This window comes from Pholcus phalangioides, unplaced genomic scaffold, assembly GCF_987345545.1.
Source record: "Pholcus phalangioides strain wild (caught in Gottingen) unplaced genomic scaffold, Ppha-v1.0 ptg000007l_1, whole genome shotgun sequence".
Taxonomy (NCBI): Eukaryota; Metazoa; Arthropoda; class Arachnida; order Araneae; family Pholcidae; genus Pholcus; species Pholcus phalangioides.
Window position 1 is genome coordinate 14,221,271 of NW_028301600.1, and position 21,399 is coordinate 14,242,669.

General features: G+C 36.6%; 1 protein-coding gene across 1 annotated transcript in view; it reads left to right on the forward strand.

Annotated features, from left to right (window-relative positions):
• The window catches only part of LOC149084947 (uncharacterized), a 97,892-nt gene extending 78,830 nt beyond the window's left edge, over positions 1 to 19,062 (forward strand). The window contains exons 12-14 of the mRNA XM_089232692.1: positions 5,810 to 5,869; positions 7,224 to 7,466; positions 18,622 to 19,062. Coding sequence (XP_089088818.1) covers positions 5,810 to 5,869; positions 7,224 to 7,466; positions 18,622 to 18,956 — 638 coding nt within the window. The 3' untranslated portion in view covers positions 18,957 to 19,062. The remainder of the gene's footprint in view (positions 1 to 5,809; positions 5,870 to 7,223; positions 7,467 to 18,621) is intronic.
• The last annotated feature ends 2,337 nt before the right edge of the window (positions 19,063 to 21,399 follow it).

The window sequence follows — 21,399 nt, forward strand, 5'->3', positions numbered from 1 at the left end:
GGAAAAACAAAAAACGCTCTCTAAAAAAACTGGAAATTTTGGAAGAATTCAACAAGAATTAATAACGAAAGTTCATCTTGCAAACCAGTTGAATATCTTCATTTCAACTTTTTGAAATGATTATAAAGCAGAGAAACAAAACAAAAGAGCAAGCTCCTGATTGAAAATCATCTAATGCCAAAAAAAAAAGTCCAAGATGGGGAAATTTTTCGTAAGTTGAGAAGATTTTGTTGCAATTTTGTTCCCAATGTCGTGCCCCAAAGGTAATGTATGTGTTGTGCTAAATTTTATTTCTTTAAATGATTTGAAATGTGATTTAATTTCCTCTCAAGTATGAAATATTTTTTACAACAGAATTGGAATGCAATTAAACACACAAAATTTTATAACATTTTATATGTATGGGGGGGGGGAATAATTTTTTAAAAAGGCTCAGTTATTCACTTCAACTTACAGATAAAACGTTTTGACTCAGCCTCTTGAATGTCATATAAATGACTGTAACAGAATTGTCAAGTTGCTCAGTTGAATAGATGAAGTGAACATAAATAAGTGAATCAACTGGCATAACGGAATCGCTTCGTTTTATCAAAAAAAGCATTGCATGGAATAACTTTCCATGACGTTAGAGCAGGGCATCTCAAACTTTTACCACCTGAGGTGCCCTTTTCCCCTATTCAATGCTTATCCGTGAGCTCCACCGGCTCTCCAGAGCTTTTTAACAAAGAATATTTTTGAAAACCTCACACCAAGACAAAGGTTGGAGGCGCACAGTTTGAGAACCCGTGTGTTATAGGAATAATCTTTGATGTTCTAAATTAAACATTTGGATAGAAATTTTGTTTTGTGTAAAACACGTTTCAAACTGGTTCATCATGTAGACACTCTACAGTAATTTTTCATTTGGTGTAGTATGAGTATACTTGCTTACTTGGTGAACAACGAAACTATAGAGATGAGGTGGATATCTTATCTGAGAGAAACTAAGGATAAATTGGATACTGTGCATATATATCTATATATATATACTAGCTATAATACCCGGCGCTGCCGGGGTTTTCTTCAATGAGGCTTTATGGATCACGCGATATCCCCCTCTTTCTTTGAGGGACATACAAACCGTGTCTAAGGTAACCAATATGAGGACTTCCTGCGAGGCTCATGAAAAAAACAAATCTAATTTAAAGAAATGTAGAAATGAATGAAATAAAAGACAATACGGAGACATTAATTTTCAGGATTGAGAGGATATAAATAAGAAGTTGAAATCAGTATTTTTGCATGGATATTCAACTTAAAAGTATGTCTGGCTAAATACTTCATACTTATTTTCCTGGGCTTCGTATACCTCTAAGCGAATTCAGTATTTCAAAAATCAAGAATTCAATATGATTTTTTAAAATTATTGATGTGTCAGAAAACCCCACTAAATTTCCGCATTTCTACAGTAAAATCGGCAATTTTAACACTGATTTCTATGGGGATCATTCCTTGTCTTACCCTCAAAGTGATACTGATGATGACATCGATTCAAAAAGCTCTCATTACTGGGAGGATTGAAAAAAGTGGCAAACCATTATGAAGGCATAAACTATTATACATATACGTACAGCATTGAAGAAGTGACAAACCATTGTAAATGTGCATATACACCTCCTAAACGCATTGCTACGGAACCACTGTAACCAAAGTAAACGTTCGAAAGTGATTGTTGAGGCCCAAAAACCATTGTTGCCTGACAGTATTTTGCCCATTTGGGCCATTTGCCTTGCTCTGACGAAATTTTAAAGTAGCCTATCGTTCATGTCGGGTCCCATTTGGTATATATGCAAAATTTGGTGACGATCGATCTAAAATTGTAGATTTGTATAGAGAACAGACACACACACACACACACACACAAAACCAATTTTATATATATAGATTTTCTGTCTGTGTGTACGTTCTCTATACAAATCCACAATTTTAGATTGATCGTCGCCAAAGTTTGGATATATACCAAACAGGACTCGTATTGAACGATAGGCTACTTTAACAGTTTGTCAGAGAAGGGCAGATGCCCAAAATGGACGAAAAACCGTCAGGCAACAATGGTTTCTGGGCCTCAACAATCTCTTTCGGAATGTTTACTTTGGTTACCGTGGTTCCCTAGAAATGCGTTTTACACGTGCATATGCCTTTACACAATTATTTGTCACCTCTTTAATCCTGCCAGTATTATATATTTATTCCTTTCTAATGGTTTGTTACTTTTCCAATCCTCCCAATAAATGAAGAAAACATGGGCAGCGCCGGGTATTATAGCTAGTATTATGCATGATAGAACTGCAGTGAAATCTCGATATAACGATATTCTGCGGACAAAGAAAAATACCATAATAGAGGTATTATCGTTAATCGAGAGACTGACATTGAACTTGAACACTAGCCATCAGGGCCGCAACTAAATGCTTGATCAGCTGAGGTAAGCACATATTTTGACACCCTCCCCCCCCCCCCCCGTAATTTTGAAGAAGAGCTATAAAAGGTGAATTTTGCGCACCCTTCTGGTCCTGGGCAAGATACCTGCTTGTCCTCCCCCCTAGTTGCTGCCCTGCCGACCATGGATCACGATCACCATTGGCGTATGCAAAGGGGGTTTTGGGTTCTAACCCCCCCCCCAGAGCCGAGATTATAGGGTTATTTTGCAGTAAAAAAGAATGTAACCCCCCCCCCCCCCACCCTCGTGAAAATTCTGTGTACGCCTATGGCAATCACAAGTTTCTATGGGAAAACCATATCACCTAACCAATTTGCTCTCTTAATTGGCCCATAGGGGAGCTCTATTGTATTGCGTAAAATTATATACAAATCACATAATCATATCTCGAAATGTAATAATATTTATTACACACACACAATTATATTTTATTATTTAGTTTAAATATACAGTGAAACCTCGATATAACAATATTCTACGGACCAAAAAAATATTGTGGTAGAGGGATTAAAGAGGAAACATTATCCTGACGTGTGATCAAATTTATGATATTGTTGTCATTTTTTTCCTTATTGGCATTGTTAATATCATCGGAAAATGTGCTTTTATGTATTTATTCATTAGAAAAAATTGTAATTGATTAGTTTATTTATAAAAATCAACTAGATGTGTATTGTCCCTGTAAAGAAGCTTACCGCATAGTGCTTTTGTGTCGTACACAGAGTGCAGCAATACAAATAACTTTAGCTTTCGGTGATCATTTAGTGCAAAATATTGATGTTATCAGATGCCTTCAGAAGAACGAGAACAAGTGGCGAAGTTAAAACTAAATTCAAAACAATTTTGAACAAAATATAAAAAATATTGTTGCAGCGATTTCAAAAATCTCCTAAAAATATCGTGGTAGAGGGGTTTATCATAGTAGATGATGTTGTTGTACCAAGAGTTCAACATTAAGCCAGGCAATTCCAAACAAGATTTTAAAAAAATGTCATTGTACATGTATTTATTATCGATTATCGTTGTAGCGATTTTTTGCTGATATACAAATGCAGTATCGTAAGCAGGATTTTCTCATGGGGGGGGGGGAAGCACTCAAAATTTTTTTTCTTCCCGAAAGGGGTTTTTTTTTCACTGAAAAAAGACACCATAATCTTTTCTCAAGGGAGGTGCACAAAATTTTTGGGGGGGGGGTAGGGGGGCCGCGAAAAATCCTGGCCTGGGGGCCATGATTTTACCACAAAAATTTAAGTAATAAGAGATAAAAAAAGGTAAAAAATTGCTATTATTTTTTCTTTCGCAATTTATAAATTTTATTAATATTGTTATTTTGATTCATACTTTAATAAATGTCATATTACTTTAAATTTATATGATTTTCACAACATTGCACATTAAAACTGACACTCTGCTTAAGCCATCATAATTTTTTGATAACTTGAGGTGACGACTTATCGAGGTTTTACTGTATAACCAAAATACAGCAACCCAGTAAAAAGCATATACGTATCACTAAATAAAAAAACTAATAATTAATACTATATGATACACTGCCCATGAAAAAGATTATGGTTGTCTTAATTCTAAGTATGGAGAACTATGATAGTAATATACAGGGTGCATAGCAAACAGGGGGGTATATGGCAGTCGATTGGCGAATCATTGATCCTAGAGCTATATTTCCAATTAGGAAAAGCTTTCAAATAACATGTTGTACTCAGATATGTCATTCATGCTTCAAGGGGTTTTGTAGTTATTAACATTTATTAATTTGTTATTGAAATAAAAATAAAAGACTTTACACAGTTCCTGTGTGCCCCAAAACTCAATTAGAAAGTTGTTACCCTGTCTCTCCTGATGCCAACAAAAAAATTTCATGTTTCTAAGTGCAATATTCACTGAGATATTTGAATTTGAAAAATGGAGGAAAGTTGGGAAATAACACAGCTATAAATGTAGAGGGAAAAACCATTTTACCCACCTTTAACACTGTTTTTCCCAAATTTCTTCCATTTTTTGAATTTGAATATCTGTGAATTTGCTCCTGGAATATTTATATAAAAATTATACCTGGGAATGACCCTGTGAATGAATATCTTCTAATTAAAGATATTCTGCTGATGGATTGGTCAGCAAGCTCCAAGCCTGAACCTGATTGAGCAGGATGTCTGAGATGCACTTAGGAGGGCAATTACAAATCCCCAACTACCTTTGAGAACCATCCAGGAGCCAAGAACTACTTTGGTGCAGGAGTGGTTGTTTACTGCCACAGCGACTCGTCTCAGTTGTCTTCCTAACACTTTGAGGACTTACCTTTTGACCTGTGTGTCTGTCTGAGGTTACCAGATTTCTTACTAGTCTCATTCTAGATGCCATTTTGCAAAATCAGTTTTGGACATTCCTGCTCTCATGATCATTATTCACCATTATTTAGATCATGGTTTCCCAATTTTTTTGTTCCATCGCTTCCTTCTTCAGAAATTTTTTCTCTCATTGCCCCTCCCCCCAACTCACGCATACCCATAGGATCCTATGTCATAACCGTAGCTTCTATCTCCCCCCTGGACAATTCCATTGCCCACTTTGGGAAACACTGATTTAGATCATGAGTATTTTCATTGCTGTTTGGTATAAATTGTTGCCTTATATCCATACCTATAATGTATTTTGCGGGTGTATTTCTGGTGTTTTATTTCTTCCTGCCCTTTGTCTCTGCTGAAAGGCATTCAGCTTTATATCTTATTAACATTGAAAAGTTAAAGCAAAATAATTACAATAACTTCTTCTGACAAAGTTAAGCTAGTAAGAGTTTAAGGTGAAATTAAAAGTAACAAAATATTTAGAATTTTAAATAGTTCAAGATTTATTTTTTGAAAGTCAAAAATATATGAGCACCTGTAATTTTTTTTGTAAGAGTATTGTACAATTTAAGAATGAGAGAAGAATGAACTGGTTTTTTGAGTATTATTTTATGAATGTAAATTAAATGTTATGAAGTAAATTGAGTATAGATGGGAAGAGTAAATTAATGAGAAGTGAATAAATTAAATTGGGCAATGAGAAATTCGGTGTTGAGGAGAATAATAGATCAATAATCAAGAAGAATCCAAAGTATGAAAGTTTTTTTTGTATGATTTGGCAGCATACATTTTTAATATTAAATTATTTGGCGTAGGTGATTATTTGGCATATTGCATTAGAAATCTTTGAGGAAATTTCCCATTCCTAAAACAATGGAGACCCCCCCACTTTTGGTGAGTCTTACATATATAGAGAGTTATATTTGTATTTTTGAAAATTGCTTCAAATGTGATATTATATATATTACAGAATTTAGATCTGGGAAATATCCAATTCTTGTGGCTACAGATGTTGCAGCAAGAGGATTAGGTAAAGGATGTTTTGTAATATTGCATTTTTAAAGTGAGCTGTACTCATTATTGTTATATATTGATATACCAGTTTCCAAACGTATTGTTCCATCGCCCCCTTCATCAGAATTTTTTTCTCTCTCATCGCCCCCCAACTAAAGTGAACCCATAGGATTGTGTGTTAAATCCTTAGCTTCTACTGTAATAATCTGTTTTTACTGCAATCATAATTCTGTCCAAAGTTTTTTTTCAACACAAAAATTGAAGTGTAAAAGATCATTTTTATTATTAAATTATACTTTTTGATCAATTTTGTTGCTCCACTGTCATTTTTTGCACACAAGGATTAACTAGACTGGGACCTACAGTTTATTGCCAATTCCAAATGGCAGCGTTCGATATTTTAACCTTTTTTATATATCTTGTGCCAAGAGGTTGGTGTGCTAACCCCTCAGTGGGGAGGGGGTAATCTCTGTGGTAGTAAGCATATTCTGTGGTCATGTTGTTACTGTTTTTGTTGTACCTCCGCATTAAGAAAGGTTCTGACGAGGATGGATCGGGTATCAAATTTTCATCATGTATAATGTCTAAATATCCTTTGGTACTTTACACAACCATCTTATCAACCTGGGCTACACACACACCGTGCCCCTTAAATAATACTTTTTAGGCTTGCAAAGTCTATGTAGTGCAGTATAAAGGTACAGGGTTTCCAAAAGTCACTATACCATTTCTAAAATACAACACTGCCATAAATTTTTCGAAATTTTTGTTCTCATTATTTAGATGTTTCTTGTAAATTAGTTATGAAATAATCCATGACTGGGGCAACAACTAAAAATCTTACATGATAATAAATTCAGCATTCTTTGAATCCTTCGCAGTGAGCTTTAGGATATGCCAAACTGCTTTAATTGCCTTTGGGTTAATTGTGTTGAAGGCCCTTTAACACTGTTGTACTACACACTGAATGTTATTCTGAGACTTCTTAAATGTGGTCTTCAGCACATCGCAAATCACTCACAGCCCGCCCCCTGTTGTTCATATTGAGAAAACAACTTGAGTATTGCTTGTTTATAGATGTCTCGTCTGACTCCAAAATGACAAATATAAGTTCTTTGGGTTGACACAATTAACCGTTGATTTTATAGATGAATGTTTATTATTTTTACTGATTGTTTTGTGAAAAAATTGATAACAAAAAGCTATGCAATGTGCATGAAACTTTATAAGTTGTTTCTTCAAAAAATATACTCATAAATGTATATATCTCAAAGTATATTATATTTTTTGGTATATTCTGTAATGTGAGACCAATTAATGGGACATATAATATTCCATTATTTTACTATTGAATTTTCACCCTCCAACAGACGTTGTTGATATTAAACATGTAATCAATGTGGACTTCCCAAAGAATATAGAAGACTACATACATCGTATTGGGCGCACTGCAAGGTTTAATAAAACTGGAACAGCATATACCTTTTTTACATTCAATGACAGAAAACAAGCTGAGGACCTTATAAAAGTGCTACAGGAAGCTCACCAGGCTGTCAATCCTGAACTTCGGAATTTGGTGGAGATGACCAAATCCTATGGCTTTTCTCAAGGGGGTAGGAACTAAATATAAATTTTTTTTGATCAAATAATTTTTTTTCTCTTAAATATCTTTTTTTTGATTGTTTAAAAAGACTGGATTTACTTGTGCTTGCTTATTGATTTATAAGCCAAATGATGGAATTGTTTGATTCAACAAAATATATACAAGTACAAGGCCACAACAGGCAAAATGCCCATCAAGGTGGCTGAGAAAAAGATGCCCATAACAAATATGGATATCAAATTTCTAAAATACTAATACCAGGGGTGGCCAACTTCTTTCCATTTAAGTATAACTTAATAGTTGTGTGGGTGCAGAATTGGGGCTGCAGAGAGAGGGCCCAACTTTGACTTGATGGGGCCTCAGGCAAAAGAGGTACTGGGGGGCCCCTTTGACTAATGCATCAAAAAAATATGCACTATTTTGAATGAGAAATTTAATGCAAAATTCTCCATGAAATATTTTACAATGGTTTTTTTTTTTTTTTTTTTTTTTTGCACTCTCATGTGAGCAAAATCATTGATAATGTCATCAAAATCTAATTTTTGAGTTATCTCGGCTTCAATACACAATAAAGCTAAAGCTTGCAGTTTTTTTTTGTAAAAGACTTGAGCAACCTGATGATTTTATCCTTCTTAATAATATTCTTTTTATTAAAAAGGATGGTTTTATCCTTTTTAATAAGAAGAATGATATTTCTATGTGTTAGTTAACTAGAGGGTTATCGCTGGACATTGAAAAATGTTGTAGAGCATATCGCCAAATGGCTGTTGGTGCCTAGGGACCGTTGCCAACACAAGCCAAGCTCTCTCAGCGAGAGAGAAACCTGTTTTGGAGCAGCCTTGGTGTGACGCTTTTTCTGGGCAAAATTACATTTGCTCGGTTTAAGTTTGTGTACAGAGAGTCTGTCAAATAATGTTCTGAGCCTATCCATAAGGTTTTGGTGCTCGGGGAAGGTTTTGGATGAAATTATGATGTCATCTAGATACATGGTTATTTGGAAGGGGGACAAGTTGCCCAAAACGGTTTGCATGAGTGAGGCATTGGAATGTGCATGGGCTATTACATAATCCAAAAGGCATGCTTTTCCACTGGTAGTGGCCTACATGAGTGCGAAACCCACACTTGTATCTGTCATCAGGGTATACAAAAACCTGGAAGTAACCACTCACAAGGTCAAGGGAGAAAAAATATTCAGCTCCTGATAAATTTTCTATTAACTCTTGTATGTTGGGAAGGGGAAAGTTATCCTCGACTGTTTTTTCATTAAGCATCCTGAAGTCAGTGACCAACTGGTAGGAGCCGTCTCTCTTCTTAACGAGCAATACAGGGACTGAGTAGGGACTTTCACTGAGTTGAATAATGTCAGCAGCCAACAACTCGTCAATTTGCCTGTCCAACTCCTCCCTTAAATCGAAGGGTACCCTGTATGGTTTTTGCCGAATTTGGACATCGTCCCAAAGATAAATCCTGTGGGAAGAGTGTCACAGCCCTCCAAGTCTGACGCAACCTTCGCAAACAGAGGGAAATACTCCGATAACAACTGGGTAGTTCTTGTTGATCTGGGGGAGATGGTCCAACGAAAATTCATCGCCCCAGGCATCCCAGTCTTTGCTGATCTCAGGTTCTTTGTCCAGTTAGGCAGCGCTCACTGCAGTAGACTGTATCTCAGTTGGCATCGAGGACACCTTGGCTAACTTCATGCCTTTATTTAAGGTGATGGTTGATTAATGTCACCAAAGTTGCCTATTTTCACAAAAATTTCTCCCGCTGGTAAGACATTACTAACTGATATGGACAACAATGCCAAAGACCTCCCTTTTAGGGGGGCTTCTATTAGGATTGACTCTCCAATTTCAAATTTCACATTCTTGAGTCTCAACTTGACTACACTTTCTGAATGAGGGGGGGGGGGAGAGGTAACGTCTCATTGGGGACTTTGGCCACATCTAAAACTTCCTCCTTTGGAACATCTTGAGGGGTCACAGAGTGGGAGCTGGGGGCTTCAAAAGTTAGAAGGGGGTGGGAAAATTCAGGTCCCTCAATGGTCTTACTCATTGTGGATATGTTGATACCATTTTCGACCAGAAAGGGAAAGCCAAGTAGAGCTGAATAACTTGTTGAGAACAGTACCGGGGACACAAAAACTGTTATGGATAATGATATCGCGCCAAATTGTACCATCAGACTAATTTTTTCTTTGATAATCATCTCATCCTGAGTGATGCCTCTTACTTTTAGTTGGCAAGGTAGGGTCTCCACTGAGTCATCCCCGATAAAGTCCCTATGAATCAAATTTACAGCTGCCCCTGTATCTATTAAACACTTCAGACTCTTGTCGGTCTGGGATACTATTACCTCAATTATGGGCAGATAACCTCTCTCTCCTTCGGATATATGAACTTTTGGCACCAACCATTTTGTTGTGGAGGGTTAAGCCCTTCATTGGGGGGGGGGGGGGGAAGAATTCGTGATCGTATAGGTTAAAAATACATTCAAAACACAATTAAATCAAGTCGAAAACGAGTCGAGATATAAAAATAGTTTTTAAGTAATTATCAAATTATATTTAGGACATAAATGATTACATTTATATATTTTTACTGTGTTTCAGACAGGTAAGACGGGAATTATAATTTATTAGTGAGATCTTGATTATCATTAAAAATTTACGTACCAGGCCTGGATTAAAAAAAAGGATGTTCACTACATTATAGTTCTATTGAAGATCTGTTGCGGGTTGTCGAGTCAGTAGTTGCTGCAAAGTACAGGCACAAAGGCCACCAGATTTCATATACATCATCTCATTTTCGTGAGGCCCCTCTACTCTTGAGGTTTCCGAGCCACTCCTGGGTGGGCCCATGCGTTAAGACGGCACTAGGAAGGGGTTGTTTTTTTCTCTCTGTAGATTTTTTTAACCTCAGGAACTTCAGCTTTAATTTCAATGATAATGCACAATTCTTGAAGTTTAGGCTGAACATCCCTGAGGTTAAAAATAGAATATGTAAAGTGAAAAGAAGCAACCCGCACATTTGTGCATACAGGGTCTAAAAGGGTTATGCATAATCCTTTATATTGATAAATGAAATTTTCTCATGTGGGTTATATAACGCTGCGGACCGTACATGGTGCCTTTTTTCCCTCAAACTAGCAAGGTTTGCATCTGCGGATTATAAGCAGCAAAATTCGATAGGTTTTGTTTAATTCTTATTTAAGATTAACGTCGAAGAAATGACTTACCTTCAAAATGACTTTCTTTAAGATGATTAAAATTCTTACAAATCTTATAGAAAACTGATACAACAAAAATTAAAATCGAAAACTTCACTAGGATCACCAGATTTTCATTTCGTTCGAATTTATATTGAGGTTTACGGCCCTTCTTGATAGTCGGTCGGTTCCTCATTAGTTTTTTGAAAGGAAATTGTCTTTTTTCCCAAAGGAAGGAATCCCATTGTGGCCACACCTTACCAAGGCCTCCTAGACAGAAAGAGATACTGTCTAGGAGCCTCATAGGAGACTTTACTGTTACTCACCAGGTATCTGGAACAAGGTCCATGAAACTCCAAAAAGATGTTCAGTTGTGTATATGTACAGTTTGTTAAAATTTTCCATATATACACACATACGTTGCACTCAGGGGTGGCTTGAGACAAAATCTGTACCCGAGTGGGACCTATTTTTGTTCCCCCGACGTCCCCAATTAAAAAAACCTTTTGTTTCAATCGCTTCGTTTTGATGCGTTCAAAGGAACAGCAATATTTTATGTCATAACATATCATGTCGAATTTCTTTTGGTATTTTTTCTTGGATTTGGCACTCCTCCTAGAGCAGGCAGAAATCATTTTCCTATTTTTTCGCCCTTTTACTTCAAACTTAACGCCCCTCCTAAAGAGGGCACAAATAAGTTTTCCTAATTTTTTTTTCTTTTGCGTTTCTGCTTCGGATATAACGACCTTCCTAAAGTGAGAGAAATAATTTTCTGTAATTTCTTTCACCCTTTTACGCCGGATTTGGCGCTCCTACTAGAGGGGGCAGAAATCATTTCCCCTAACTTTTTTTCCCCCTGTCTACCTCAGACTTGGTGCCCCCCCCCTACGCACAGCAAGCACAAATAACTTTTCTGAATTTTCTTTTGCTCTTTCACTTCGGATTTGACGCCCTTCTAGAGCACACCCAGTGCCACCGAGCTACCCCTGGTTGAACTAGTAGGAAAGTAGGGTGAGTCGGGAGACTGGCCAGTGATCAGGGGCACTAAAGTGCATGGGTTTTCTCGTGCGAGAACATTTTTGTTTCTCCTCGTGTGACAGGTAGGAACTAGGCCCAAATGCAGGATCCCTATTTAAAATGGTGAGCTAATTATAGGTTTCATAATTCATTCATTTTCTTTCTTAAATTTTTTTTTTCGAAATACTGTACTGTATTGGCAATTCGATTCTGTGTTTTTAATAAAAGTAATACAAGTCGGGAAAAAAGAGGCATGAAAGGCCTTCTGGCTCAAAATATTTCCCACATCAGAAGACACCTTCAATTCCTGTAATACTCTCCACAACACAGGAAAACACATTTGCTTTCGTTAGTAGAAAAATTGGGTGACCGAGGGCGATTCCTCCATCATTTTTATTTTTTGCTGCACAACAACGGAGAAATAAATTGCTTCCCCCCCCCCCTCCAAAAAAAATCTCCTGCGGGGGTAAATGAAAAGAACTCGAGAAAGAGAGAGTGTATTTTTATCTGACCAAAATCTATGTATTGTACGTATATAGGTGCACTTCCCATTGATTATTTTCTTTTCGCAAAATAACCGTAATATTATATACACTCAAACCTTTTTGTTTTTTTGGAAAAAAAATTCTCATCTCTGTCATTTTTCATGTATATTTTATAGTTATTTTTTTATAAATACGTATCTTAAAGGTATTTTTCTAGTAATGTATATCTAACGCGTTTCTGCTGCCCTTCTCATTTGGCGCCCAGTGCTATTTCACCGGTCGCACTGCCCCAAGACCGCCCCTGACCATTGATGATGATCACATAATCAGTCAAAATTCACAATAGCCTAAGCCCCTTATTGGAAATAGTGAAAGGCATTCATCAGGGCTCTGTCTTGGGACCATTATTATTTTCAATATTCAGAAATTATTTATGCAACTTAAACGTAAATGGCAATATAATAACTTTTGCAGACAGTATTACTTTACTCAGCTGACAATTTCCAATCTCTGACTTAATCAATACTGATGCAGACCTGCCAACTCTCCCGATTTAAGCGGGAGACTCCGGATTTTTCATTCTTCCTCCCGCTCTCCGGATTTGTTAAAATTTCTCCGGATTTTGTCTGAAAATTAGATTTTACGCGAGCTTTCACGTTGTCGTGGCGTCAATAATTACCATCGTCGTTAGGGAAAACACCCATAGAGGACAGCCGTAGTCATTTCCATTGAGCAGCCTTAAGAAAAAGTCTCTGTGACCGCATTTAAGCAACTGGCAAAGACGCGACTTTGTTTTTGTAGCATTTATCGGCAATCATTTATCAGGGGGAAGCCCTTGGTTGCCGAAATTCCTGTATAATCGTTATTGTATTCCATTAACAGTCGCGCTGTAAACACGTTTTTCCATCCGCAGCTTTGTAATTTGAATTTTCTTAAATCGTTTCTTCCGATTAAACATCTTCAGAAAGAAAATATAAAACTTTAAGCTATATACAGCTAAATATAAAGCCTTTAAGAATTCATATACCCAAGATTATCAATCACTGATAATATCCACGAAAGAAAACACATACTTTATAAACAGTATGTAGATGTGATTTCTCTATTCTGCATGGAAAGACTGGCATGGAATTATATTCTTCTCAGGGGCAATGCAGAACCTGCCTTGAGGGGGGGAAGAATGTAACTTTTTCTTAATTTATTATAAAAAAAAAAAAAATTTCGAAAAAAACTTTTTATGAACTTTTTTTTTGATCGAGTCTATGAGTGTCGGGTGGGGGGGTACCCCCATCAGGAGAATCTCCGGATTTCTGGATTTCAAAAGTTGGCACGTCTGCTGATGTAATTATGATTCAAAAGTGGTTTGTTTCTAACAACCTGCAGATAAACACATCAAAAACCAAGTTTATAAATTTCTCTTCCCAAAGTAACATTCATTTTAACCCTAATTTAATTTTTCGTAATCAGAATTGTACTATTAGTTCTGATTTAAATTTTTCATGTCTTGAACTAGCTACTACAATTAAATAGCTTGGCATGTACATTGATCACAATCTTAAATATAAGAGTTTCATGTTACGTATTTGCAAAAAAGACTGTGGCTAGCAACTTATAAATCAGTCTTTTTTACTAACTCTTTATTACTCCTTGTTTCATTCACTTCTAATATGTGGCCTAACTGTTTGGAGTTCTATCTTTCAACCCTTTTCCCTATAATCAGTCTTCATAAGAGAATAATTCGAATTACCACAAATGATTTTATTACATCATCAATACAACTTCATCAACATCTCTGAATACTTACATTACATCAGCTTTATTTCTATAAATCCATTCTCCTCCTTTTCAAAGGTCAATTCTCACTACCTTTAAATACATCTCAATCTTCAAAAAAAAAATTTAAATTTTTAAATTGCACTCCTCTGTTGAATTTCTCTCCATGAATCTTATATATCCAGTACTATCCATTCAATATATTGTTTTCCATACTAATTTTTACTAGCATTTACCAGAATGGGTAATTTTTTTTACTTGACTCCTTGTTAATTTTTTTTTCTATATTTTTCTCATTTTTTTTGTACTTGTGTAATGATAATGATAGATTTAATTTAGGATGTGGGAGCCATGCAACAAGTAATGGTAGGGCTGAGTTATAAAGAAAAGGATGAAATCATAATTTTTTCCAATTAATTCATACTTGATGAACATGAAATATCAGAAGGTTTATTTTCTAATCTCCTTCCATGAAGAAAAATTTCTAATAATTCAGTTTTTGTAGATTTTCTGAGCCTAACTACTTTTTGTTGATACATGAGTTTAGGGAAAAATTCAATCTGCTCAAAAGAAAAAAAAGATAAAGTTCTGTGCATTAAAACAGTGTAAAAAAATTAATTTAAAAACAGCAATTTTTCACATAACATGAGGAAACATCATTGGCTTTCCCGATACATCATGCATGCAAATTAACTAAATGAACATTGTCAATTTCAACTCAATGTAACATCGGATTTCTCTGATACCTCGCACAAGCATGTTCGCAAAATTAACATCACGATTAATGATACATCGCTGTGTTCAAAATCGTGGATATCAATGTGGTACCTTACATCAGTGGCCCATTATATATCAATACTTAACCCAATCCTCTAGTAGAAGCCACGGTACGCTTCCACAAGTGGGAAGTGGCCCAGCACCTGGGCTGGCCACACGCAAAAGACAGGCACACCTAAGCCACTTAGCCATTGACTACAACCAAAGGCGAGAAGTGGCCCAGCACATCAGTGCCGGACTGGGGAGCTTGGCTCCCAAGCTTTCTGACCCAGCATACTCAGTTCTCTCCAAAGTGGCCCAACCTCTCAGGGTAATGCTCTTATATCTCCCCATGGGACAGAGCCTGGGTCATGTCTGGCACTACAGTCCTCTAGTAGACATAATTGAGATTCATTTTCAAAAACGTCATCATGCCATTTAAATGTTCATTTTTTTTATGCAGCATTATATACACCATTGCAGCTGCAAATTAATTGAACAAACTTTCTGCTGCTGCAGGCATTTTCAGATTGTTGACAAAAGTTGTTGGATAATACATTTCTTGAACATCTGTAATATTCACTTGTGCTTGTAAAAGTATGATATGGCAAAAATGTGACAAAACCATCACATAATGTTGGGGACCAACCCTGTTTTCGCCACAGTGTTATGTTGATTTGAATTGAAAGTTACTCATTATATAGTTACAATTTAATTTAAAATTAACTCAGGAGATTGGCCGTGAAGAGGGGGAAGGGCAAACACACCCAGGTTCCTTATGCTGAAAAGTTTACATTATCCAAAAAAATAAAAACACGGCAACATATGTGAAATCAACACTCGACACAAATAAGGCATTCAAGTCCAAATTTATATTATCAGGTTTAAATTTTTAATGCATGAGAGAAATAGGTAATGTTATAAAAACAGGGGGGGGGCCCTATTGAAAAAAGTTATTCACTGGAAATGCAATTTATCCATGGCAAACTATAGAACATCCAGGCAGTTATAAGTTTATGAGGTTAGCTCCCTCGTGGGGATTATTATACTGGAGAGAAACTAATATACCTAATTAAAATGTGGGGCATCCCTCAGAGGGGTTTAATCTAGTGGGGAATTAAACAAATGGAGGGAACAGTCAAACAGTTTTCACTTACAGAATGGGTCCGATTCCGGATCATTGCGTCATCCTCAGGGGGTCCTGGCTCGGACCTTCGGCAGTCTTGTTCCTCTGTGCCTAGTAGAGTGGGTCCTGATTCGGACCTTCAGTGAGCTTGTTCATTAGCCTAGTAGAGTGGGTCCTGGCCAGTGCTGTCTTAATGTATGGGCCTACCCGGGCACGGCCCAGGGGCCTCAGAAAAAGGAGAAGTAGTTGAATTTTTCGAGAATTCGCGAGAAAAATCACGTGGCCCGGGGGCCCCACGGTTCTCTTCAGACGGTCCTGATCCTGGCTCGGACCTTTGGGGGGGGGGGCTTGGTCATCGATGCATAGTAGAGTAGGTCCTGGCTTGGACCTTTGGCGGACGTGTTCATCAGCCTAGTAGAGCGGGTCCTGGCTTGGACCTGTTCAGGTCATCCTATGGGTTCAGATGGCAACCCATCCAAAACTTAGATGGTAGATGGCACTTAGCCCTGCCTCACAATCAACAGGGAAAAAAAAGCCAGATCCTCCTTCTGCGGCTCCGGGTTTTTGGTGTACATTCCGGCCTTCTCATTTGGAGGCGGGAAGACAAGCTCCCGCAGTAGTTCATGTCAGAGTGAGTGACAGTTCAAGGTTTACAACACGGCCTTCCCCTAAGAAGCTTGCGAAAAAGCGTGTTGGGGGAGATGAGTCGTCTGCCATGAAATTCGCGTTTCAACATGAATTGGGGCCATGAACAAAGAATTTTTATAAAGCTTTGAATTCTCATTAAAATTATGGCTCAAATGGCCTGAAATTTCATATTTGAATTCCACGAAGTATTTTTTCCCATCCATCGATATAATTCATGGACATGGGGGGCAGAGTTTAAGAGTAAAAAAATGAGGGATTTAGTTCTTTCATGTGGTCATATATGGAGCTAATTAAGGTGATTGATGCGTGTTCAATTGATCTTATGTGTAGGCCACAAGTTTCAATGGGGACGTTTACGTATGAAGAAATCAACAATGACATAATCAAAATAACGACACCTTTCAACATCAATGGAATATATAATAAAAAAATAATGATAGTAATTAATGGAGTGTATATGTAATGTTTGTTTTTAAGTGTGGGCTGCAGATCTCAAGAGGGCGATTTTATGAGTATGATGTGAATGGATGGTAATTACAATAATCATAGCACATTTTCCTTCAATTTTCATGTAATATATCAAAATAATAATAATAAAAAAACTTTTTTCACAACTTCACCCATATATATAATTGGGAAAATCTGCAAATCTCAATATTTTGATTTTTTAACAATTTCCATGTTCATTATTTTTTCTCAAATTTCCTAATTCTCCATGAGAACAGTTTTCCTGAAGCGTTGATGTAATTTTATGAGTATTGTTTGAAATCTGGATGAAAAAACCAAATTGGCATCTAAATACAAGTAACACTGTAAAACAGCTATCTGCAACTGGTATTCTGTGTGCTAGAGGGGTCAATTCCAAGTTATAAAGAAGCATTGGGGGGGGGGGTTAATTTTTGCTTGCATCTGATGACTAGAGAGGAGGAATTTGAATTACTTTGTGAAAGCCTATGGAAACATGAAATACTCTGGCTATCTTCACTATCACAAATAGACAACAATAAATTTTAGCTCATTCTACTCTCCATCTTGACTTCTGGAAGATGTAAAATCTAATGTCAAAATGCTCAAAATACAAGATGGTCCTGGATGTGTTCTGAAAAAAAAAATCAAAAGCTTTTAAAGATAAAGACAAACAGCTTGAAGCATGTGAAAGAGAAGGTTTATATATATATATATATATATATATAAAAGTTTTTTATTTACTACAAAATTTTTACATGTGCACCAGCGACACGGAAGATGTCAAGCTTATATAGCATTTTTTACCATGTTATTTGTAACATGGATATGTCAACAAGCTGTATTGCTTGTACATTGCACTATTTCAAGTTGTTTTAACTCTTCAAAATGAGCTCAAAATATACAATGTGTTTGTTCATTTGAGAAATATAAAGAACTCGTGTTGCTCTTAAGCAACACGGTCGAATAAAAAAGTTAAATTTGTCACTTATCCTTCTCTTTCAAATGCTTTAAGCCATTTGTCTCTATCTTTGATAGCTTTCTTTTTTTCTTTTTCAAAACAGGTCCAGACAGACTTCTGGACCACCCTATATATAGATTGAAACACCATTCAGCTGTTTCAAGGCAAATGTAGTCCTTCTTCAGTGGAAAAATTACTTTCTGAAGATTTTAATTTTTCTACTGAAGAAGGGACTACATTAACCTTTGGTGTTTCATTCTATATATTTTGAGTGTTTCAACATTGGATTTTACATCTTCTATCTGCTCAAAACGTATTTTCCTTTATAACTTGATTTGTGCCATGTTCCAGAAATGTGTGATGTTGTGCAATAATAAAGGCTCGTCTAGTGAAGCACATGACATTATTCACACTTGTTTTGCCATCAGTCTCATTACTTTTTAATGCCCTTGTACATATAAAGCACTACTCTAGTTATATTTGATTTCCCAGTCAACACATTATTTTTAAATATGGTATGGATAAAACAAATGTTTTTACAACAGCTTCCTTCAACTTTGTTATAAGCTGATCTTACTATATAGATGGTTGTCATAAAAAACCAGCTGATTGAGATTTAAAATTAAAAAATCTGAGGTGGAAAAAAACTCCACATAAATATTCAGAACCTGAATTATTTGTATACTCCTGTTTCATGCGCATTTTTTGTTATTTTTTTGTAATGTAGGCGATAGATGGAATAATTATGGAAGGAAAAAAACTGAAAAGGTAGAAAGCGCTTGTAGCCCTGAGATAGAAATTATGAGCCACAAAAGTGATGAAATACAAGTAATTCCAGCAAGAAAGCCCACTGTCTCAACTCTGAAGAGTAAAACATCTTACAAATCTTTTACAGGAACTAGTTCAAATCCACATAACAATGACTATTTTCGAATGTGCCGTTTATTAGACAAAGAGTTGGAGAAGTCGAAGGCATCACTGACGCAACATTCCATTTCACAGACAAAAAATTGTGGTGTGCTAGCTCAAAATGAAGATGATGATGTAATTTGTATAAATTGAATGCATATTCATTTTTTTGTCTAACATCAGCTTTTATTTGTTTCTATTATTTCTTTCCATCTTTTTTTGTCAATTTTGTCAATAAATATTTTATCACAAAGTTTAATATAATTTGCTGCTGTACTCAATTCTTTATGGTTGTTGAGGGAAAAATAGCTTGTTTAAAAATGTTAAGTAGATAACTCACATCTGAAGTGTTTTTTGCGAAAAGATTCAAGTTTTTGTTACATTATTTGGGACTGGGAGTGCTTCGATCAATTAACTTCAGCTCACTGTGTATTTTTAAAACCACATACGAAAGTTATATATATGTGTTGTATTTTGTTGTATGATACACCCCTCATTGCATGGATAATGGTAAACTGAAGAGCCAAACAAACTGGTACAGGCATGCGTATGCAAATAAAGAGATATGGAACCAATCAGAGTACGGCGCTGCGGTCGGCAACGCCTATATAACACAACAAGTGTCTGGCTTAGTTGTTAGATCGGTTACTGCTGCTACAATGGCAGGTTATCAAGATTTAAGTGAGTTTGAACGTGGTGTTATAGTTGGCGCACGAGAGATGGGACATAGCATCTCCGAAGTAGCGATGAAATTTGGATTTTCACGTACGACCATTTCACGAGTGTACCGTGAATATCGGGAATCCGGTAAAAAAATTAAATCTACGACATCGCTGCGGCCGGAAAAAGATCATGCAAGAACGGGACCAATGCCGACTGACGAGAATCATTAAACGTGACAGACGTGCAACCCTTCCCCAAATTCCCAGGCGAGCTTTACGCCTCGCCTGGGCCCGACAACACTGACATTGGACTGTTGAGGACTGGAAACACGTTTCCTGGTCTGACGAGTCTCGGTTCCAATTGCTTCGAGCTGATGGACGTGTACGGGTATGGAGACAACCTCATGAATCCATGGACCCTACATGTCAACAGGGGACTGTTCAAGCTGGTGGAGGCTCTGTGATGGTATGGGGCGTATGCAGTTGGCGTGATATGGGACCCTTGATATGTCTAGATACGACTCTGACAGGTGACAGGTACGTAAGCATCTGTCTGATCACCTGCACCCATTCATGTCCATTGTGTATTCCGACGGACTTGGACAATTTCAGCAGGAGACACCCCACACGTCCAGAATTGCTACAAAGTGGCTCCAGGAACACTTTTCTGACTTTAGAAACTTCCGCTGGCCACCTAAATCCCCAGACATGAACATTATTGAACATATCTGGGATGCCTTGCAACGTGCTGTTCAGAAGAGATCTCCACCCCCTCTTACTCCTACGGATTTATGGACAGCCCTGCAGGATTCATGGTGTCAATTATCTCCAGCACTACTTCAGACATTAGTCCATGCCACGTCGTGTTGCGGCACTTCTGCGGGCTCACGGGGCCCTATACGATATTAGGCAGGTGAACCAGTTTTTTTGGCTCTTTAGTGTATATTGGGAGGTATATTATTATATTGATCATATATTATTATTATATCATTATATTGAAAAAGTTTTTTTTCAACTTCTTAAGAGAATTCCATATAAGAGCGGAATAAAAAATTACATTATTCACTTTGTTGTGATGTAAGCCCTTGCATGCTCAGGGTCAAGCACATAGGACGTATTTTATTTCTTTGCAAAAAAAAAGTAGTATGCCAAAGCTGAGTTCAGATGTTGTATTGCATTGAATTTTCTTTGCCAGTCATTATATTGGATTAAAATAACATGGCATGAATAGGAAAACATTCTAGACTCATCGTACCGGTTGATAATGGTCGCAATAATGGAGGGTTGTTATAATGAGCGTCAACTGTATAATGAAGAATCAACCTTATTACATCAATTAGACTATTTGTATTGAGAGAAAGGTACAGTCAGTTATATTGCTGCTGTGTAAATTACGCAGTTACTGCTAACAATTATAAAATTTTGTTGGATGCATGGTTTGGACGATCAACTCTATTGCATATTAAAAGTGTATGCTAAAGATTAGAAGTGATAAAGTCGTCAATGATATTGAAGGGGAAGATGTGGAAGTCTTGAAACTTCATAAAAATGTGTGCTCACAAAGCATCAGGACCAGGTGATATCTTCTCCAGGGTCTTTAGGAAATGTGCTGACTAACTATTGGGGCTAGTTGCACAGATTTATAGGAGTAGTGTTGCTGAGGGTATTGTCCCACAAGATTGGAAGCTTGCTTATGTGGTTCCAATATTCAAAAAGGATAATAGAGAAGCTGTATGTCTAATTATTGTCCAGTGAGTTTGACAAGCTTCCTTTCAAAAATTTTGGAATTTATTTATTTACATCAGAACTACAGATATACATCTAATTACAGTTGGAGGAAGATAAAAATGGCAATGAATGAGAAATAACTACATAAAGAAATAATTATAAAAAGGCAATACTTGAAATGCATAAATTGAAAAACAAAAAACATA